This window comes from Gambusia affinis, linkage group LG11, assembly GCF_019740435.1.
Source record: "Gambusia affinis linkage group LG11, SWU_Gaff_1.0, whole genome shotgun sequence".
NCBI classification, from domain to species: domain Eukaryota; kingdom Metazoa; phylum Chordata; class Actinopteri; order Cyprinodontiformes; family Poeciliidae; genus Gambusia; species Gambusia affinis.
This window is the reverse complement of record NC_057878.1, coordinates 22,060,676-22,077,725: the sequence shown is the minus strand read 5'-3', so window position 1 is coordinate 22,077,725 and position 17,050 is coordinate 22,060,676. Positions and strand designations below refer to the sequence as shown.

General features: G+C 36.9%; 1 protein-coding gene across 2 annotated transcripts in view; it reads right to left on the bottom strand.

Moving 5' to 3' along the window:
• Positions 1-2,111: 2,111 nt before the first annotated feature.
• The window catches only part of thsd7ba (thrombospondin, type I, domain containing 7Ba), a 149,478-nt gene continuing 134,539 nt past the window's right edge, over positions 2,112-17,050 (bottom strand). For both annotated transcript variants that reach the window (XM_044131882.1, XM_044131883.1), the window contains exons 24-30: positions 15,746-15,917; positions 12,032-12,205; positions 7,021-7,116; positions 4,871-4,953; positions 4,314-4,509; positions 3,298-3,385; positions 2,112-2,971 (exon numbers count right to left, since the gene is read on the bottom strand). In XM_044131882.1, the coding sequence (XP_043987817.1) occupies positions 2,890-2,971; positions 3,298-3,385; positions 4,314-4,509; positions 4,871-4,953; positions 7,021-7,116; positions 12,032-12,205; positions 15,746-15,917 (891 nt within the window). In that variant the 3' untranslated portion in view covers positions 2,112-2,889. The remainder of the gene's footprint in view (positions 2,972-3,297; positions 3,386-4,313; positions 4,510-4,870; positions 4,954-7,020; positions 7,117-12,031; positions 12,206-15,745; positions 15,918-17,050) is intronic.

Below are 17,050 nucleotides of genomic sequence, written 5' to 3'. Positions count from 1 at the left end.
TCATAATATTGCCATGCTATTATATTTATGCAATTTGCTTTTTATTATTGATATTATTTAGTATTCTCTATCTTATGAAGAAAAAGATTTTCATTAGCTGAGAGCCATAATTATTAAAATGAATGACATTAATACTCATATCACTGTGTTTGAAGAATCTATAAAACACAAGTTTACATTTTTTTAAATTAAATTACAGAAATAAAGTAACTTTTCAATTATATTCAAACTTATTGAGATGCACATGTGAATCTTACATTAGTGGAGGCCAAATGAGAAACAGCTTAATACCTGGTGAAAATCACCAAACAGGAAATACGGATCCTCTACTGAGTTGAAAAGAGAAGTGAAGGTGAAAAGGGTTTAAGATCCACTCAGACTTGTTAAAAATCATAGCTGCACTGAGCTGCAAGAGAAAATAAATGGAAAATATAATGAACTGGGTTGAAAGTCAGAAAACTCCACAGATTTGAGAGTGAAGATAGTTTACGTGCTCACGAATATTTGGTATTTGCAATCTTTTCATCAGGCTGTAACAAAATATTGACTATTTTTTTAGTTAATTGAAACAGTGTATGGACTAATGATTAAAAGGGAAAAAATTATGAACAATTTTCTTGAAAACAAGTAGACACAGATTAGACATGACATTATGACCATTTGGCTAGTAGTAGTTGGTCTCCCTGCTGCTGCCAGAACAGCCTTAACCTGTTGACATAATGAAAATAATCAACTTTTCAATGACTCCACTAGGGCTCTGGATGGATCCTCTGGTATTTGGAGTCAATATGTTAGCAGCAGCTCTTTTCGGTCCTGTAAGATGGAAGGTCAGGCCTCCGTGGATTGGACTTATTTGTCCAGCACATACTGAATTAAACAGAGATCTGGGGATTTGGCAGCCAAGTCAGCACCTCAAACCATTCTTGGTTTGTGGCAGGACGCATTATGCTGCTGAAAGATGTCACAGCCATAAGGCTGCACCAGTGGTGTACATGGTCTGCAGCACTGGTGCAGCATACATCATACAGCAGTACACACTAACCTGGCCATCCACCTGATACAAAGACCAGGCCACTTTCTTCTATTGCTCTGTGATCCAGTTCTCTATTTTCGAGACTTTCTTTCCACTTTCAAGGTTTGACAACTGATGGTTTAAAGTTATTTTTTGAAAGATTTTATTGGTCTCTACTGTAAGAAAATGAGTTTTGGAGCCTAAATAAACAGAGGTGTAGCCAAAAAAATATTCATACAGCTAGCCAGGCCAAACAATTGATTGGCACCAGAGTCACTTTAGAGACAACCATATTTTCAAAATAATTCACTAAAGACAAATATTTGCTTAAAGGCGAGTTAAAGGAAGTTTTTATTCTCATTCGGTTTTTATCCTGGTAAAATAAAGGTTAAAAAAATAGATATTTTCTGATGAAAAAAACAATCAGTTGGCAGGGATCACTGGCCAGTGAATAATATCTACAATCAGAATATTTTTATTACCCATTAGGATTTTATCAAGAGTCATACTCCAAAATTACTCAGTTACAATAACAGAAACACAGCAATTGAGCAATTTTGACTATCATAGCTCATCTGTTGTGTTGGACCACAGTAGCCAGTCTTCTGCTCTGTTGGGCCTGCAATCACTTCAGCACTGTCCCCTTTTCTGGACCTCTTTTGATAGATACTGATGGCTGCAGACTGGGAAAATCCTACACAAGCTGCAGTTCTGTAGATGCTCTGACCGATTTGAATAGCCATTTCAACTTGGCCTTTGTCAAACTCACTCACTTACGGTACTTTTTTCTGCTTCTAACTGATGAACATTTTCACTTCCTACCTAAATCTTTCTCATTTAGAAGTGTCCTCACACAGAAAGAGTGTGTGTTATTTACTTTACCTGCCTGTGGTCATAATGTTATGCCTGATACCATGAGTAACCCAGCCAACATCTTTGTGATTTTTGCATCACATCTTTGCATCACATTAAAACTGTGCATGAGGTATGATTTCAATCATGCTGGTTTCCAATCTTTTCATTTACATGTTTTTTATAATTATTGTTTTCTTCTAAAATGCACCAAAATGGTATCCTATTAAGTAAAAATGACATTAACTTCTTGCTGAATTTTATTTTGTATGGCTGGGAGTCAAGTGAGAACGAAGAAATAGCCGAATTACATTTGTCCTTAAACTTGAGGCAGGCTTTGATTTTGGTTTCCACATATACACAACATATTGCATCATCAATAATACACAATCAGACAGCAAAAATAAATTAAGACTTGAATTACGGTTAAAACACTAGAAAAGTCATCAGAAAAAAAAAAGAATCAGCACTAACGTAGTGCATAAACCATCTTATTTGTTTGAAAATAAGAAATAAAAGAGTTTATCCAAAGAGCTTGTGACATTACCTTTCACAAAGTTCAGTAACTATTGAGAGAAATTAAAATACCTTTCAGTAGAATGCATAACTACAGACTGGAGCATCTCCAAAACAAATAAAAAATAAACAAAGGAATGTGGTCCCTCTGATTGTTGACACTTCAAAAACCTCCACAGTAGATTCACTTGTGGATTCATTTTGTCTTTAGTGCCTGAAAGTCTTCTTGCTTCATCATTTGCAAATGGTGCTTGGACCGTGTGTTCATGTTGCAGGCAGTCATAGAAAAAAGGATCTAGAGGTCCATGTCTCAGTCTTGGCTCAACTGGCTTTGGCTCCGCTTGTTTGATCTGGCCAATATTCCGCGCCGTCAACAGCAGACCAAATCGCTTTACTATCGCAAACATAACCCGGCTCAAGCAGGTCGGGGTACGTGCTTGGCAACAATGCAAACGAGGCCAGAATCCTGCCCAAGGCCAGTCATGTCCTCATGAGGTACAGCAGCCAGGTTACATATCCACATCGCCGTCATAGGCAAGAGTCAAGGGCTTCTGCGGTGGAGGAGATGCCTTAGAGGTTTTGGATGGATTGCTAAAAAACACCAAGAGACAAGACACAAAAAGCTCAGAAAGCATGTAGCTTGGTGCAGCACAAGGCAGTCCAACTTGATTTCAGTCTTTAAAAAGAATTTCATTAACTGATAACAGAAGCTCACAACAGACAAAGTAGTGTAGAGGAGTATAACTCATACTTGACAGGGTTGTGTTGGAGGAAAGAAATTTATTTTTGTCTCCCCATGTTTATGCTTTTCTCATACCAAGTATGTGCGTGTGTGTGAGAGAGAGACCTACAAAGAAGCTCCTGCTTTAACAATCGTACATGGCAAAACATTTTGAAGAGAGTGGAATTGGACATACCAGATCAGGAATGACAGCGTGATGATGAAAAGTACTACAATGAATCCAACGATGGCTACAGCGTAAACCCACAGCTTTACTCTTCCATCTGTGTAATCAAAAGGGAGATTTTAAATAAAGATTGTTTAGGTGGTCATGAAACTCTGTTCCTACATACCGGCATGAAGATATTTAATTTGGTCAAATTATCTTGCTAAAGTGTCCAAACCATTTGCACATTTTGACATATTACAACTCTAGCAGGAGTTTGCGTGACACCACTTGAAATAAGTGGATGCTTGTCCAGTGGAAAGAAAATAATGTCGTCTGATGCGTCTCTTTACCAGCTTTGCACATGATTAACAGAAAACGTCATCCATTCTTCTTTACAAAATAAAAGCAAATGCAAAATAAACCATTAAAAACCATTTAGAAGTTTTCTTCAACTTTTAAATTATCTATCAGGATTAAAATCCCAATGAAACACACACAATCCTGTGATTGCAATGTGACAAAATGTTGAAAAGTTCAAGAGGTTTCAATACTTTTACAAGGTACTGAATGAAGTCCGTTGTGCTTTTTCCCACAGATTATAATAAGGAGTACTGCAAAGACATTGACCTAGAACAGGATAAGGTTCCTAAAGAGCCATTTACTCTCAGGACAGCCAAACTGAACATGCTTGTCACATGATTTTTTAGACAAATATTTGCTTTAGAAATTTCTTGTCATTTCTAATTTTAGGATTTAATATAAAGTTAATTTAAATTCAAAAATACTTTATTAATCCCAAAGGGAAATTAAATAAACATAATACTGGTACATTCAGTGTGGAAATTCAGTAAAAAAAAAAATTAAGTGTTTAATTTGTTATTACATTATCTGGTCCCTATTAATTTTTAGCCATTATGGAAGGTCCATAGAGACACTTGCTCTTCCCGTTGTCCATTTATTTTACAGGAAGAAGGGTATTTTTAGAAGCAGAAACAATGTCAGTCATGCTGATTGATTGTTGCAGATAATTTCCATTTCAGTACCTGGGCCAACGGGCCTTATGGTCCACTCGCTGAAGAGGTCGTTGGACTGAGACGGCCGGGGTTTTAATCTTCCAGAATTAGTTTTCACATCGGCTTTCTTGCTGTTGTCCACCCCGGGGGTTCTGGTGCAGTAGTCCAAGAAGCCATGCGAGGTCATCACTTCAGTGTAGCCCTTCTCACACCCACACACTCCACTCTGCACAAAAAGGTACCAAAAAACAGAAGAGGATCATTTACTGCAATTGTTACTTCACATTTTACAAGACGCGCAGTGCAGTTACGTGAGGATACTCTTAGGGGCAGTATAACATCAAGCTGTGGCCATTAATTCTCATTCCCCACCCCAAAATTCCCACCCTAAACAACCTCACAGGTGTACATCTTAACTGACACAAATAGTTAAATGAATCCGATTAGCTTCTAATGGCCTGCTTTAGGAAATTAAAAACAACATCTATCACGATCCATGCAGCCTCCCGCCAAGAAGTATGTGAGCAGAAAACAACACAAAAAACTCCAGAGACCACAGCTTCCTGATCCAAACACAGCAATCTTACCGGCGTGCAATGCGAGAAGGGTTTTGTGCACGGAGGATGGCAGTGTCGAAGGGTAGTGGGCCTTTTCTGTGGACAACAACCCCCTGAGAAGACAACACATTCTTATTTCTGTTCCTTTACCCATTGATCAGCAAATTAATGCTCTGTCACAGCTGATTAATGGGTTCGGGTTCCTATCGAGGTCCCTGATCAATTGGTGAACATTTTAATTCCAACACAGAAAATTGCATGTCAGAATATCAAAGAGTAATGCCATGGGCTTTTGGGTTCCCTGCCAAAGCAGGTTTTCATTTTGTTTCCCCTTCTGGTTTCATATTTGCCAGAAATACTTCCTTGGAGTGATAAGATCACATTCGCCTACTATTTACAGCCTAAAGCCTTTTTATTCCCACAACAGTCGTAGTTTTGTTTTGTTTCTCCGAGGCTGGTTTACTTCCTATAAATACAAATGTGTGATTATATTTATATGGATTGAAAGCATCCCAGCACAGTGCGGTTTATTGATTACTTGCGTTAAAAAGGGAGGAAAAGAAAGAAATCAATTGACCCTGGTGTGGGAACAGGCAGATCAAATAAAGTGTAAAATTGTCTTAGAACACTGTACTAAAACTACTCTGTGTGAGTGAATCTTCAAGCACTGGTAGAAGTCAGCTTGGCCAAGTCAGAAGCAAGTCAAGTCTTTAGCGACTAAAATTAATATTTCACATCAAATGTATGCTGTCTAGCCTGCCTAGAAAGAAAATATATACAAGTTATGAAATCAAATGACCATCTTTCAGTTTATTTAAACAAATAACTTACTTGTTTGTCTTTTTCAGAACATTCAACATGCAAAGACACTATGAATGGCTGTCAAAACATACAATAGTTACCATCTAAAGACATAAATATGCCTCTATCTATGTCAAAGCAAACTTCATTAACAGCAGAAAGAATTTAGCAAAACCTATCTATCTCCTTTTTGCTTGCTTTGCCACTCTTAATTATTTCAGAACTTCAAATTAATTTTTGAATGAACAAATACAGAATAGTTTTCAAATGTTGATTTAAATTGTTTGGAGGAAAGACTGTAACTAAGATATGGTCAGTTTTCACAACGCTGAAACAGCTAAGCACGATACAACTTAAAACATGGTTGATGAGAGGAGATAAGAAAAACTTTAGATGTCAGATTCTGCAGTAGTGCTAAGATTTCCACTGAGCTTGTTAATGCATATTAACAAATGTTTGGGCTTTTTTTAACTAATATTGGCAAATATAATCATTTTTCAAGTGGTTCTCAAGTATTTGTAGATTTTAGCTATTTTACAGCGGACCCTCATTGTTCCCTTTGAACAATGAGGGTCCGCTGTAATACATAGCTCAGTTTGAAAGACATTCATCAGGACATTATTACTCAATTTAATCATGAATCATTTACTCAAATGAACCACACTTCCTGGTCTACTTTCACTCCTCATAACATGAGATAAGAATTTTTCATGAGACTTTAGTCTTAGAGTTTGAGTCTGAGTTGAATCTGAAGCCTAAAATCTTTGATTTTGCAACATAAGTGCTACTAGTGTCCTCATCTCTGCCTTCATGCTTGTCTGAATTTGTGACTGACAGAAAGCACAGTCCATATGGTGCTACAGAAAGTTTCAATCTCATCTGAGTTTTGTTATATATCTTGGAAGAGATCTTGTCCGTAGAAGTAAGCCCACTGACAGCTTAATAGTTTTGGAATCTCTAAAGATGATATTTTTGCAATTCAGCACTGTCAGCTCTTTGCAGATGTCGCATTTCCTATTATCTCCTGATCCAATAAGGTGCTCTTTTCTTCTAAATGTAACTCAAAACCACCTGCTTCAGCCAGTTCTGAAAAAAAAAAAAAAAAGTTTTCAGTTTGACAGTTTTCAGAGATGAATGAAAGGAGATTCACTTCATGTCTGAGCTGCACATTTCATTTTAGAGCTGCAGACTTATTCTTTAATGCGGCACACATCCATATGATACAACATGAAATGAAAAAGGGTTCAAGTGTGTCAGTGCAAACAGAAATAGCACACGTTCAGCCGATGAACTCATATAGGAATTAGGCAAAATCACCGTTTTCCTAGGAGATATTGTAACCTATCTATGAGCAGTCACCGGAGACTGTAAGTCTTCACCTGTGACATTAACACCATCTGAGCGTTGACACCACACTGGCCTCTCGTTGTTTGTCCATCCCCCTGTTTTCCACTCGTAACTGTGGCATTTTCCTCCTGTAGCAATGGCAGAGAGATAGATGCAATCCTCATTAGCAGTTTATATTGGGTGTCCACAACTGTTCTCAGGCTCCAATAGCTGTGAACCTCCATTTCCCTCAGGCTTACACCTTTCTATTATAAAGCTAAGAGATATAATGATTACAAAGATTGGACAAAAAGGGAAAAAAATAGAAACCCCTCAACTGAGGCAGCATGCGAGACAGTGGCAACTTTGGATAAAACGAGGTAAAATTGGTTGGAAATATATAAAATGGGCCTCTTTTTGCAATCAAAGCTCTTATTTTCCTGAGAGACAATCTATAGAAAGGTTGATTTGTAGAGCAAAACAAAGACAGATAGAACTGATTAGTCGGACTGAAAAAAGTGCAGCCACACAAAGCTGCAATTTAGAAAAAAACTTACAAATAGAATCAAAGTAACAACACAGAAAATACAGAATTGAAGTTCCACAGAAGGGTTACTGCAGTGGGTACAATTTTAAAATAAATATACTTGAACTTATGTGTAACATTAAGTTCTATGTGTTAAGATTAAAAAGAAAAAAGGAAGGCTATTATGGTTATTGGGTGTATGAAGGTATTCAGGGCTTTTTCTATTGCTGCCTCATAATAGTTGCTGCACATTAGAGAGGCTCCTTCACTACTTTTATAACTCCTCTTAAAGCCTTTTCTACTTATCTGGCCTTCAATAATTAGCTAGACATAGTTTGACCTTGCTTACTTTAATTTGTTGTATTCTATTTAATATGTTACTGTCCCTAGGCCTTATTTATACCTGACTGTTATTTTTGAATTTTTATAGTTTTCTTTGTGCAGCACTTTGTTGCTGCTGCTGCTGCTCTTTAAAAGAGCTTTATAAATAAAATTGCTGTGGTATGGTCATAAAAGCAGCAAAAACTGACAAAATTGATCATAAAATATAAGAAAAATCAAAGTTTTTAGTATAAAGAAAGGTAAACATTAAAAACATATGTGATAAAAAACATTAAGCACAAAGTAAACAGAAATACATTTAGAGATGAAATGACAAAATGGCTTTTGAGAACAATAGAATCAACTTTCCTACAGTAGAATATAACACAAATCATCGTGAAAAAATACAATGTTCCTTTTTGAGCCCAGTGGTCCTGCTGTCATTTGCAGAAACAACCAATCAGAATCAGGAAGAAAGTCTTTTTACTGTCAATCACACTCTTCTACGCGATGCTCACACCCTTCCCCCGCTCAGTTTGTACCATCAAGCTCAAGTTTGCCAGTACGCTGCAGCTGTATTGTTGGTGGAGAAACTTGTTCAGAATTTCAGACCACAGTTTTTCCTCAGAACTCCCACTGCAGCTTTAACAAAAAGACAAAGTTGTTTATTTGGGCTTTCAACCTCTGTTCTTTTCTGGATTTTGAAATGCTGGCAGCCTTTTGGACATTTCACAGTCAAGGTAGTGACGTATATGCTGCAGGGACCTCTGCATTAGCAATGTAGCAATTCAGTATGATGTGGTATAATGGTAAGGACGAATACCCCAAATATGTTGGCAAAATAAAATGCTGCAAATTAATTGTAAATCATGCAAAAATAGGCTTGAAAAATTGCCTTTATGTACAAAGGGTAGACTCCCAGTAGACTCTTCTTCTGCCTATTTATGTAGCATGTTCTCTTCAGCAGTAAGTCATGTTTAGTAGAGTGACTGAGGTAAGTGTTATTGTGAAAGTTTGCTTAATGAAGTAAAATGATTGTTTATTTATTCATATTGTGTGACCTTTGACCACAAACAAAACAACAAAAATCTGCTCACAGCAGAAAGGCAAGAAAAAAACAATTGTATTTTCTTGTATTAGTTGCTAGAAGGATATTTGTATTTATTAAAATTGGTCTAGGTGGATCAAAGCTTTACAAAAGGAGGAGACGAGAAATCGCACATAAAATTCAATGCTTCCCTAAATGTATTTTCTGTAATCCTACTGGAACCTATTTTGCTGCCATCGGAGCACTTTGGCTACAGGAGCAGCTGAAACTAACCTTGTTATTTCTGTCCAAGTTGCTGTTGATGCTCAGCCATCCTGGGCATTACAAGTGCTTAAAAGAGTGCTTACATATAAAGCAAGCCGTGTTCAGAAGTGAAAAAGCCTCTGGGTTAGAGGTGGAATGCCCTCAAGAAACATGAAAATCCAGCAACTTCTATTTAAGCACTGATGCTACCTATTCACTATGTGAGTATTAAGTATCTGGATTAAAACTTGGTTTAAATTGATTTTTTGTTCCTTTTCGTAAAGCAAAGTAAAAAAAATCACAATAATAGCTACGTCTAAATCATTTATAGGAGCTTTTTAATAATGCTTGCCAAAGCTTTTTTGCATCCTCTCTCCCATCACTCTTCTATAAGGTTCCCTTTTTTCTTGTATCCAAGTGCATTAAAGCCGACTTATTGCTGATTAAATGACTGGGAGTGAGAATAGAATAGGCATCAGCAGGAACAAGAAAAAACCCACATAACTAACATAAACCGGTAATGTCCAATTCAAGCTCGTACACGCAACCATCAGCATGACCCTGTGTAACACAGCATGGCCTTTGTGATGAGGAATTTCACTCTGGGGCCGGATACAGCCAAGGATTTTATAACTATTTGAATCTCAACGCTCTGTTGGCAGTAAAACACAAACTCGAGTGTTCTGCAAAAAAACAGAACAGACATTCATGACCACATGCAAAATAAGAAAAAAGAACAAGGATGCTTGTTTCGGAAAAATAATGAGGAGTGAGACTTAAATGTAACAACATCTGGTTAATTAATCACTTAGGGACATTAAAGACATTGGATTCTTGATCAAAAGTCTCTCTTCTTTATTTTTCTAAATTCAACACATGTGGGACATACAACCAACTATTTTCCAGACCAGTGACGTGCGGTGAGGTTCATAGCTGGTGAGGCACTGACGTCATCAGAATCAGATTTGCAAATAGATGCATAGATTGACAGCAGTTTACAGGTTATGCGTTTTCTGCTCAGGTATTGTCAAGTCTTCCTCTCTGCACAACTTTTTAGCGTTCTGAGTGTTAAAAATCCCCTTACAGCAAAAAATCACTATCTCTATTATAATCTATCGCTGCACTTGACTTGCTTCCCGAATCGTTTAGCCTAGCTCGCTGTCACTTACTCGGCAGTTGAGGAGTGAACAAGACGAACGTCTGGGATCTTGAGCGCCCCCTGCCATGAGGCAAGAGAACTGCCTGCCTCACCTCGAACCTGTTCTCTGCCGTTTATAATCGCTCATTACACGAAACACGTTACACAAACACAGTTGGTGACAAAAAGCACTGTACATTATATACATAAGCTAAATTATTGGAAATAAGTTCACATATTAAATGTGTTTAAACCATTTTATTGACGCCAGACAGCAACATGCTCTCCGCTTAGCAGCCAGCGCAGAGCCAGGGGTTGCGCAATCCAAGGTGTGAATGGGAAAATAAGAAAATTCAGCGATTTTGAACAAATAAAAATCGAAATTGGTGAAGCTACATGAAAAATAAATATTTTTTAGTACAAACCACCGGATGAATATAACAATTTAAATTACTTTATGATTATATATTTTCTTTCTTTCCATGATGGCTGGTGAGGCACTGCCTCACCTGCCTCCCCTGACCGCATGTCACTGTTCCAGACATGCAACAATACGTTCTTGAGTCTCTCTGTGTTGTGGCTGACCCAAAATAAGTAGAAACGGTACAATAGACCTAACTTTGAGTTCAGCGTTTTCTGCTCAGGTATTGTCAAGTCTTCCCTCTGCACCTTTTTGAGCGTTCTGGAGTGTTAAAAATCCCCCTTCACAGCAGGGGTCTCAAACTCAAGTCCTAAAGAACCCAGTTCCTGCAACTTTAAGATCCAGCTCTCCTTCAAGACATTTGTCTCAACTATTTGCTCTTTACCAGAGTCATGTAAAGCTTGACTGCATGCCAAGGAAGCAATTTAGCTATTTGATTCAAGACCAGGGACTCATTTCAATTGGCAGCCCTCAAGGACAGAGACGACTGCTCCTTTAGCAATAAATGCATCAATCAGATTAATGTCTGATAAGGGATAACACTACAATACAACTCCTAAAATTACATTTTACAATACATCTGACAATCTAAAAACCTTCTTTATTATATAATCTTTTAGTTTATTTTTCTACCAGACAGTTTAGAAAACCCCAGGAGACATCTTCAATCCATATTGCGTCCTAAGTGTTCTCTCAGGTAGCAAACACAACTCCACCATTGCAGTCTTAAGGCAGCACTGCCCTGATGCAACCCAATAAACATTTCAGGATAGTTTCAAAGATCAAAGGTTGAAATATTTTATCTTTATAGCAGCCCTCCTGTGTGTAGCTGGAGTTTAATGGAAATTTATTGGACAGCAAAATAAATGCTGTTGAATTCATCTAAATTGTCTAACCATCAAGCAAAAAATGCAGAAGTTCATTGAAAAGTATAGTAAGTTTTCCAGGAAAGATATTTGCTCATAAATACACACACAGAGTTTTTTGTTTCAACAATTTTTCTGCCATTTTTAAAGGTTATTAGGGTAGTAGTGACCTGTAGTCATTAGTAACTGGTTGGGAAGAAAGGCAAGGCATGCAGTAAACAACCCAAGAACTGGTAATCAAACTCCAAACAGCCGTGTGGAGGAGTTTAAGCAACAATTATTACAACAGAAACAAATATACAAATACAAAAAACCTTGACTATCAGGATCAATGGATATATCTGTTTCCATATTCTAAAGTTAAATTAAATATACAATAGCATTTAAAGGCGTTTATATAAAAAAAACTTTTAATATGTTTGGTAAAGAGATTTAATTATATTATGAAGACGATTATCAGTTTATTGGTGAAAATAAGTAGAAGTCAATCTTCCTTCATACCTTTACAAGGCTGGGTCTCAAAGACCTGATTGGGGCAGCTGCCTTGGTTCTCCATGGCTTGAATGATCACAGCTCTGGATCGCGCCTGGCGACCGGTCGACTCAAAACTGCGGCCCTCCAGGCAGATCAGCTGGCAGGAGCTCCAGGTGGACCACTGTGTCAAATGGCAATCACCTGAACAAATAATAATAATAAAAAAAACATCAAGTCACAGACTGATCCTGATCCACAAAATAATCTTCTTCTGTCCTATTGCCAACTATATGAAGTAGCATAGTAAGTAGTAATCAAAAACAACACATCTCTGAGAGAGTATGTTCTAAATGCAAAAACAGAATAATGGATATGATCTTCATAGTCAGACTTTAAAGTAAGATGCGAAACCGGTGAAGATAACAGAAACTGGTCTCCCAGGGGAGGAAATTATTTGTCTGACAAAGGCTGGTTGATGTTTTTGTGTGTGTGAGCCAATAAATGATACAGAAGACTTTCTTTCTTGAATGTCAAACACAAATATCCTTTGTGACGCTTGGTAGGGTTTTCCTGCAGCGATAATATCATCCAAAGGCACTGTCTCTCAGCCTGAGAAAGCCTCTGATTCTCTGCCTTGAACATCCATTAGTGACTATCTGTGAACTCGGGCATCTCATTATCTTTCATCTTCATACACACACACTCCATCAGCTCTTGTCTTACACAGCTTCATCTGCAGGAACATGCTGCGGCTGGAGCCGCATTAAACAGCTTTAAGCCGCATTTGCACATTACATCTCGCATGTATGTCCACTGCACTTCTGCTGGACCTTACATTTCACCTGCTGGCACCTTCACACCAACAAACACACACATGCACGATGAAGACACGCACACACACACGTCTGCCCTTAGCATCTAACACTTCTGATGTTCAGCCAAGACTCGCCGCATCGGCGGACTGAGCGATGAATCAAGCAGAGGATCACAGAGGAGAGAGATGAACACAGGCAACCACTTACTCTTCATAGCAAAGCCTTACAAAAGGCTTCACAAGGAAAGATCGAAGGTCTGAGAAGCCTTTTCATCAATGATAATCACTGTGTCTTGTAAAAATAGCAAGTACTGAAATGAACTAAAATCTTTTGCTACCTGTGCAGCAGCCATGCAAAGATGCACAGAAAAGCTTCGTTGTAGAGAGATAAACGTTGACAGTAAAGCAGACTAGCTGTCAGCTGGCCAGCTGCTGCCTTTCTGAAAATAATTAAATGATCATTTTTTGGCTTAAGGAATAAATAAAAAACCTCCACTGTCACTAAATGACATCAGCGAATTGGTGAGATGCAATCTCCTTGTTTCTATGGTGATTATTGTAATGAAAAGGTTGATCATTTACCATGTACAGATTCAATTAAAGATTATGGTTGATCATTTTGTTTACTCAACAAAATGATCGAGTTATAGCAAACTGTTTGATTAATTTACAGTTCAGTTAAGAAGCTCACCACAGTGAAAGGTTAGACGTATTCCATCTGGATATTTGACCACTCATGGCAGATGTGATAGAAATCGTTGAAAATAATGTTTTCCTGCCTTTTTAAGCACAGTTTACAAAGTTTTAATAGGGATGAGCTCAGATCTAAAGTCAATATGTCAGATTATTTTTTGCTTTCAGAATTAGTTTCAAGTGTATTTTGGGTAATTTCCCTCCTGGAACACCAAGCTACATCTGAGTTTCAGCTATGTGGATTTGAGGTTAAGATGAAGAACTTTGAGTTTGTCCTCCCTTGTTGTTGTTCCATAGACTTTGAGCGGAACATTTTTATATTTAATATTTAAAAATTATGTTTTATATAATTATGTAAATAATGTTTTTTATATTTAAAAAACATTATTTTTAAAAATGTTTTTGATCTGTCTAAAACCAGAGATACACCTGATATTGAAGAACCAACTATTCTGTAGTTTACAATCAAAGCCTGGATGTGAAATAGCTCAACAAAGATGCTGATTAGTGAAAAATGGGCAGAAAAACAAAATAAGTCTGCATACACCACCTTCATGTGAGAAGGTGAAGCTGAAAGATGAACCGCCTTTTCAGATAATTGGACACTGCATGCCAACAGCTATACTGAACCACCCAAAGTACAGTTAGAGACATGGAAGCACAAGTGGGCGATATGGGAAAAATATCATATGAGGATTGCTTTGTAGTCAGATCACTATTTTATCACCAGTAAAAAAAAAGAAAAAGGAAGAAGCAAAAACAGAATACAGAGCCATTATCCTTACAGAAAAACATGCTGCATCTTAGTATATAAAAAGTAAAAAAGGTTTTCATCGTGCTGATTTTGTTCGAAACTACTCTCCCTTGAAAAAGTTTCTAAAACATAAATACAGTAAAAATAATCTAACAACAAAATAAGGCCAAACAACTTTTAAAAATGAAATAATAATAAAAGTGCTACAGAGCTTTAATGATAAAATCATCAAAGAAACAAAAAAATCTTTCTGAGAGTATTACATTACAGTAAACCCTGGATAAGTTCCAGTTTAAAGTAACCTTTTACCAGCATGTGTCTGTCTGACTTCATGAAGAAACCTCAATGTCTTGGAGTGGCCCAACCAGAGTCCTGACTTGAAACTCATTCAGAATCAATGGACAAAGCTAAAGATTAGGGTGATGGCAAGTAGCCATTCCAACCTTATAGATTTGTAGCTCCTCACTGATGAAATAATCACTGTAAGAGTAGCGAATGCAAAAAACCTACTCAGCAATAATAGGAAAGGTTTGATTGCTGTAATGACAACAAGAATTTTTCCACTTATGAATGAGGGTTTAAATTGCTTTTGCCATGGCATTTTTCAATAAAATATATATGATTTTCAAAATTAACAACCCTTTTACACAGTTTTATTAACGCTGATCTTATTTCCTGTGAGAAATAAGGTTGTTGGTTGAAGGAATTCAAATTAAAATCTAAATCTGCCAGGGGTATGAATGATTTTAGCTTTAATAGAGAATAAACTCAGTCCAATGTACCCCAGTTCCAGACTATATTGCTTCTGATGTAGCTTTTATTTTTGCAAATGGAAATTTATTACGTTTGCACACTCTCCCCATGCAGCACTCCCATTGGCATTAATTGTGTGTTTGTGATAAGTGGAATGATTGCCAGGGACTAGGTGATTGCTTGAGGCGGAGTGATTTGTTAATTATTTCAATTAACGCAAAATATTTTTTCATGCTTTATTTGCTTGTGGCTTATTACACTAATCAATGAAGAAACAACTAATCTCAAATCATTGATTACAATGTCTGTTATCTGTTTAATTGCTAAGACTGTAACAAACTTCTAGAGATATGTTTTTAAGTCAAAATTCTGCCATTTATTTCTATGAGAGAGAAATGGCTTCTAGTGTTTATCCAGGAGAACAAAACGAATTATGTTCAGTAAAATGGGCCATTAGTAAAATTATGACTTTTATGGATTTTGCAATTACCTGGAGTCTGAAAATGTCAACTAGTCAAAAGAGAGGGCCATATTTTAGAAATCAGGTACAAAAATATTGAGTTTTCAGTTATTGGAACAACTGATCCACTAATAAATTATTTCTCCAGTCATGCAGTTACGTACCATCTGATTTAACTCCCTAAGCTGTTTGGTTGTTCTTCTAAACAAAATGCCAATACATTAAAAGAGCAAATATGGGAGTCCAATAAAAGTAAAGCGACTTTGCCTGGGCAGGGGACGAAGCATGGCTGCTCCATTTCCTGCAGGAGTTGCTGCCTCAGCACATCTCCACACAGCTCTCTGTCTACAGGCTGAGGGGGAGGAGAGTCCTGCCAGTTCCCCCAGTGGACAACACACAACAGGTTTCTTCTCCGGACTCCCTCTCCGCATTTTGCACCCTGCACAAATACAAAACATATATATGTATATATTCACTGAATGTTTGCAGTAATTTGGTGACACAATAATAACATATTGCCCACCAACAGCATATTTAAGAACTGCTGTAAGATCAGGAGATTATTTGTAAGACTACTAGAATGAAGCCTTGAGGAACTCCATGTGAGATCTTTGTTTGCTTTTGTTTCTTATTGTTAAAATACACAGAAGTCCCAAGCTACTAAATAGGTAAAGGTAGCAATTAAACACATTATAAGTCAATTCCATATTTTTACATTTAATCAGTCAGTGTTTATGATCGACTATTAAACAGTGAGATAATCATTAACTACGGGGGGTGGGGAGGGAAAACTATGGTACAATAAGACAGATTTCTACAGTTTTTAAAAAACATTTCAATGATATTAAAATTTCTACTAACATATAATGATTTTCTTTATGCAGATTACTGCTCACACCATTAGGCTACTTTTAGCAAACACTGCACTGCATTTCTAGCTACATAACACATTTGCCGATCCACGTTTTCCATCTGGCATCAGTCAGTTTTTTTCTCTGTTTATTGTTGGTGCACTGTTGCCTTGCAGTTAGTTTTTCCCCATTTGTAAGTCATTATATTGCGAGAAACCATTGGAACACATGTTCACATATTCAAACTAATTAGAAAAAACCTTTGAAAAATAGTTCTCCACATTATTCTTAATGAGAACAAACAATTCAGTGTAATTACATTCCTTCCTCTCCCTAAAAATAAACAAACAGATGTATTTTTTTCTAATTAAAACAGATCTTCAAATGTTTAATGAATAAGTGCAAAAGTCTAGTAAAAAAAAAAAACCCGTCAGAGCAAAACTGATGCAATTTCCTTGAGATATAAATGTAAAGATCAGATAGCATTTGGCATTTTATTTGCTCATATATTTGTTAAAAAAAGACTTACTATAAAGCAGACTGTAAGCTAATTTACAGCTTTTAATAACTAACGCGTATTTGTTACAAAATTAGAAAACTTTATAAATACATAAAATCTACAAATATTCAAACTACAATCTCCTGCTTAGACTTCTTGTAAGCAGCTTTGTAGCATTGAGCCAAATTAATTTGTGCCCACAAAGCAAGCACAACCTCAAAG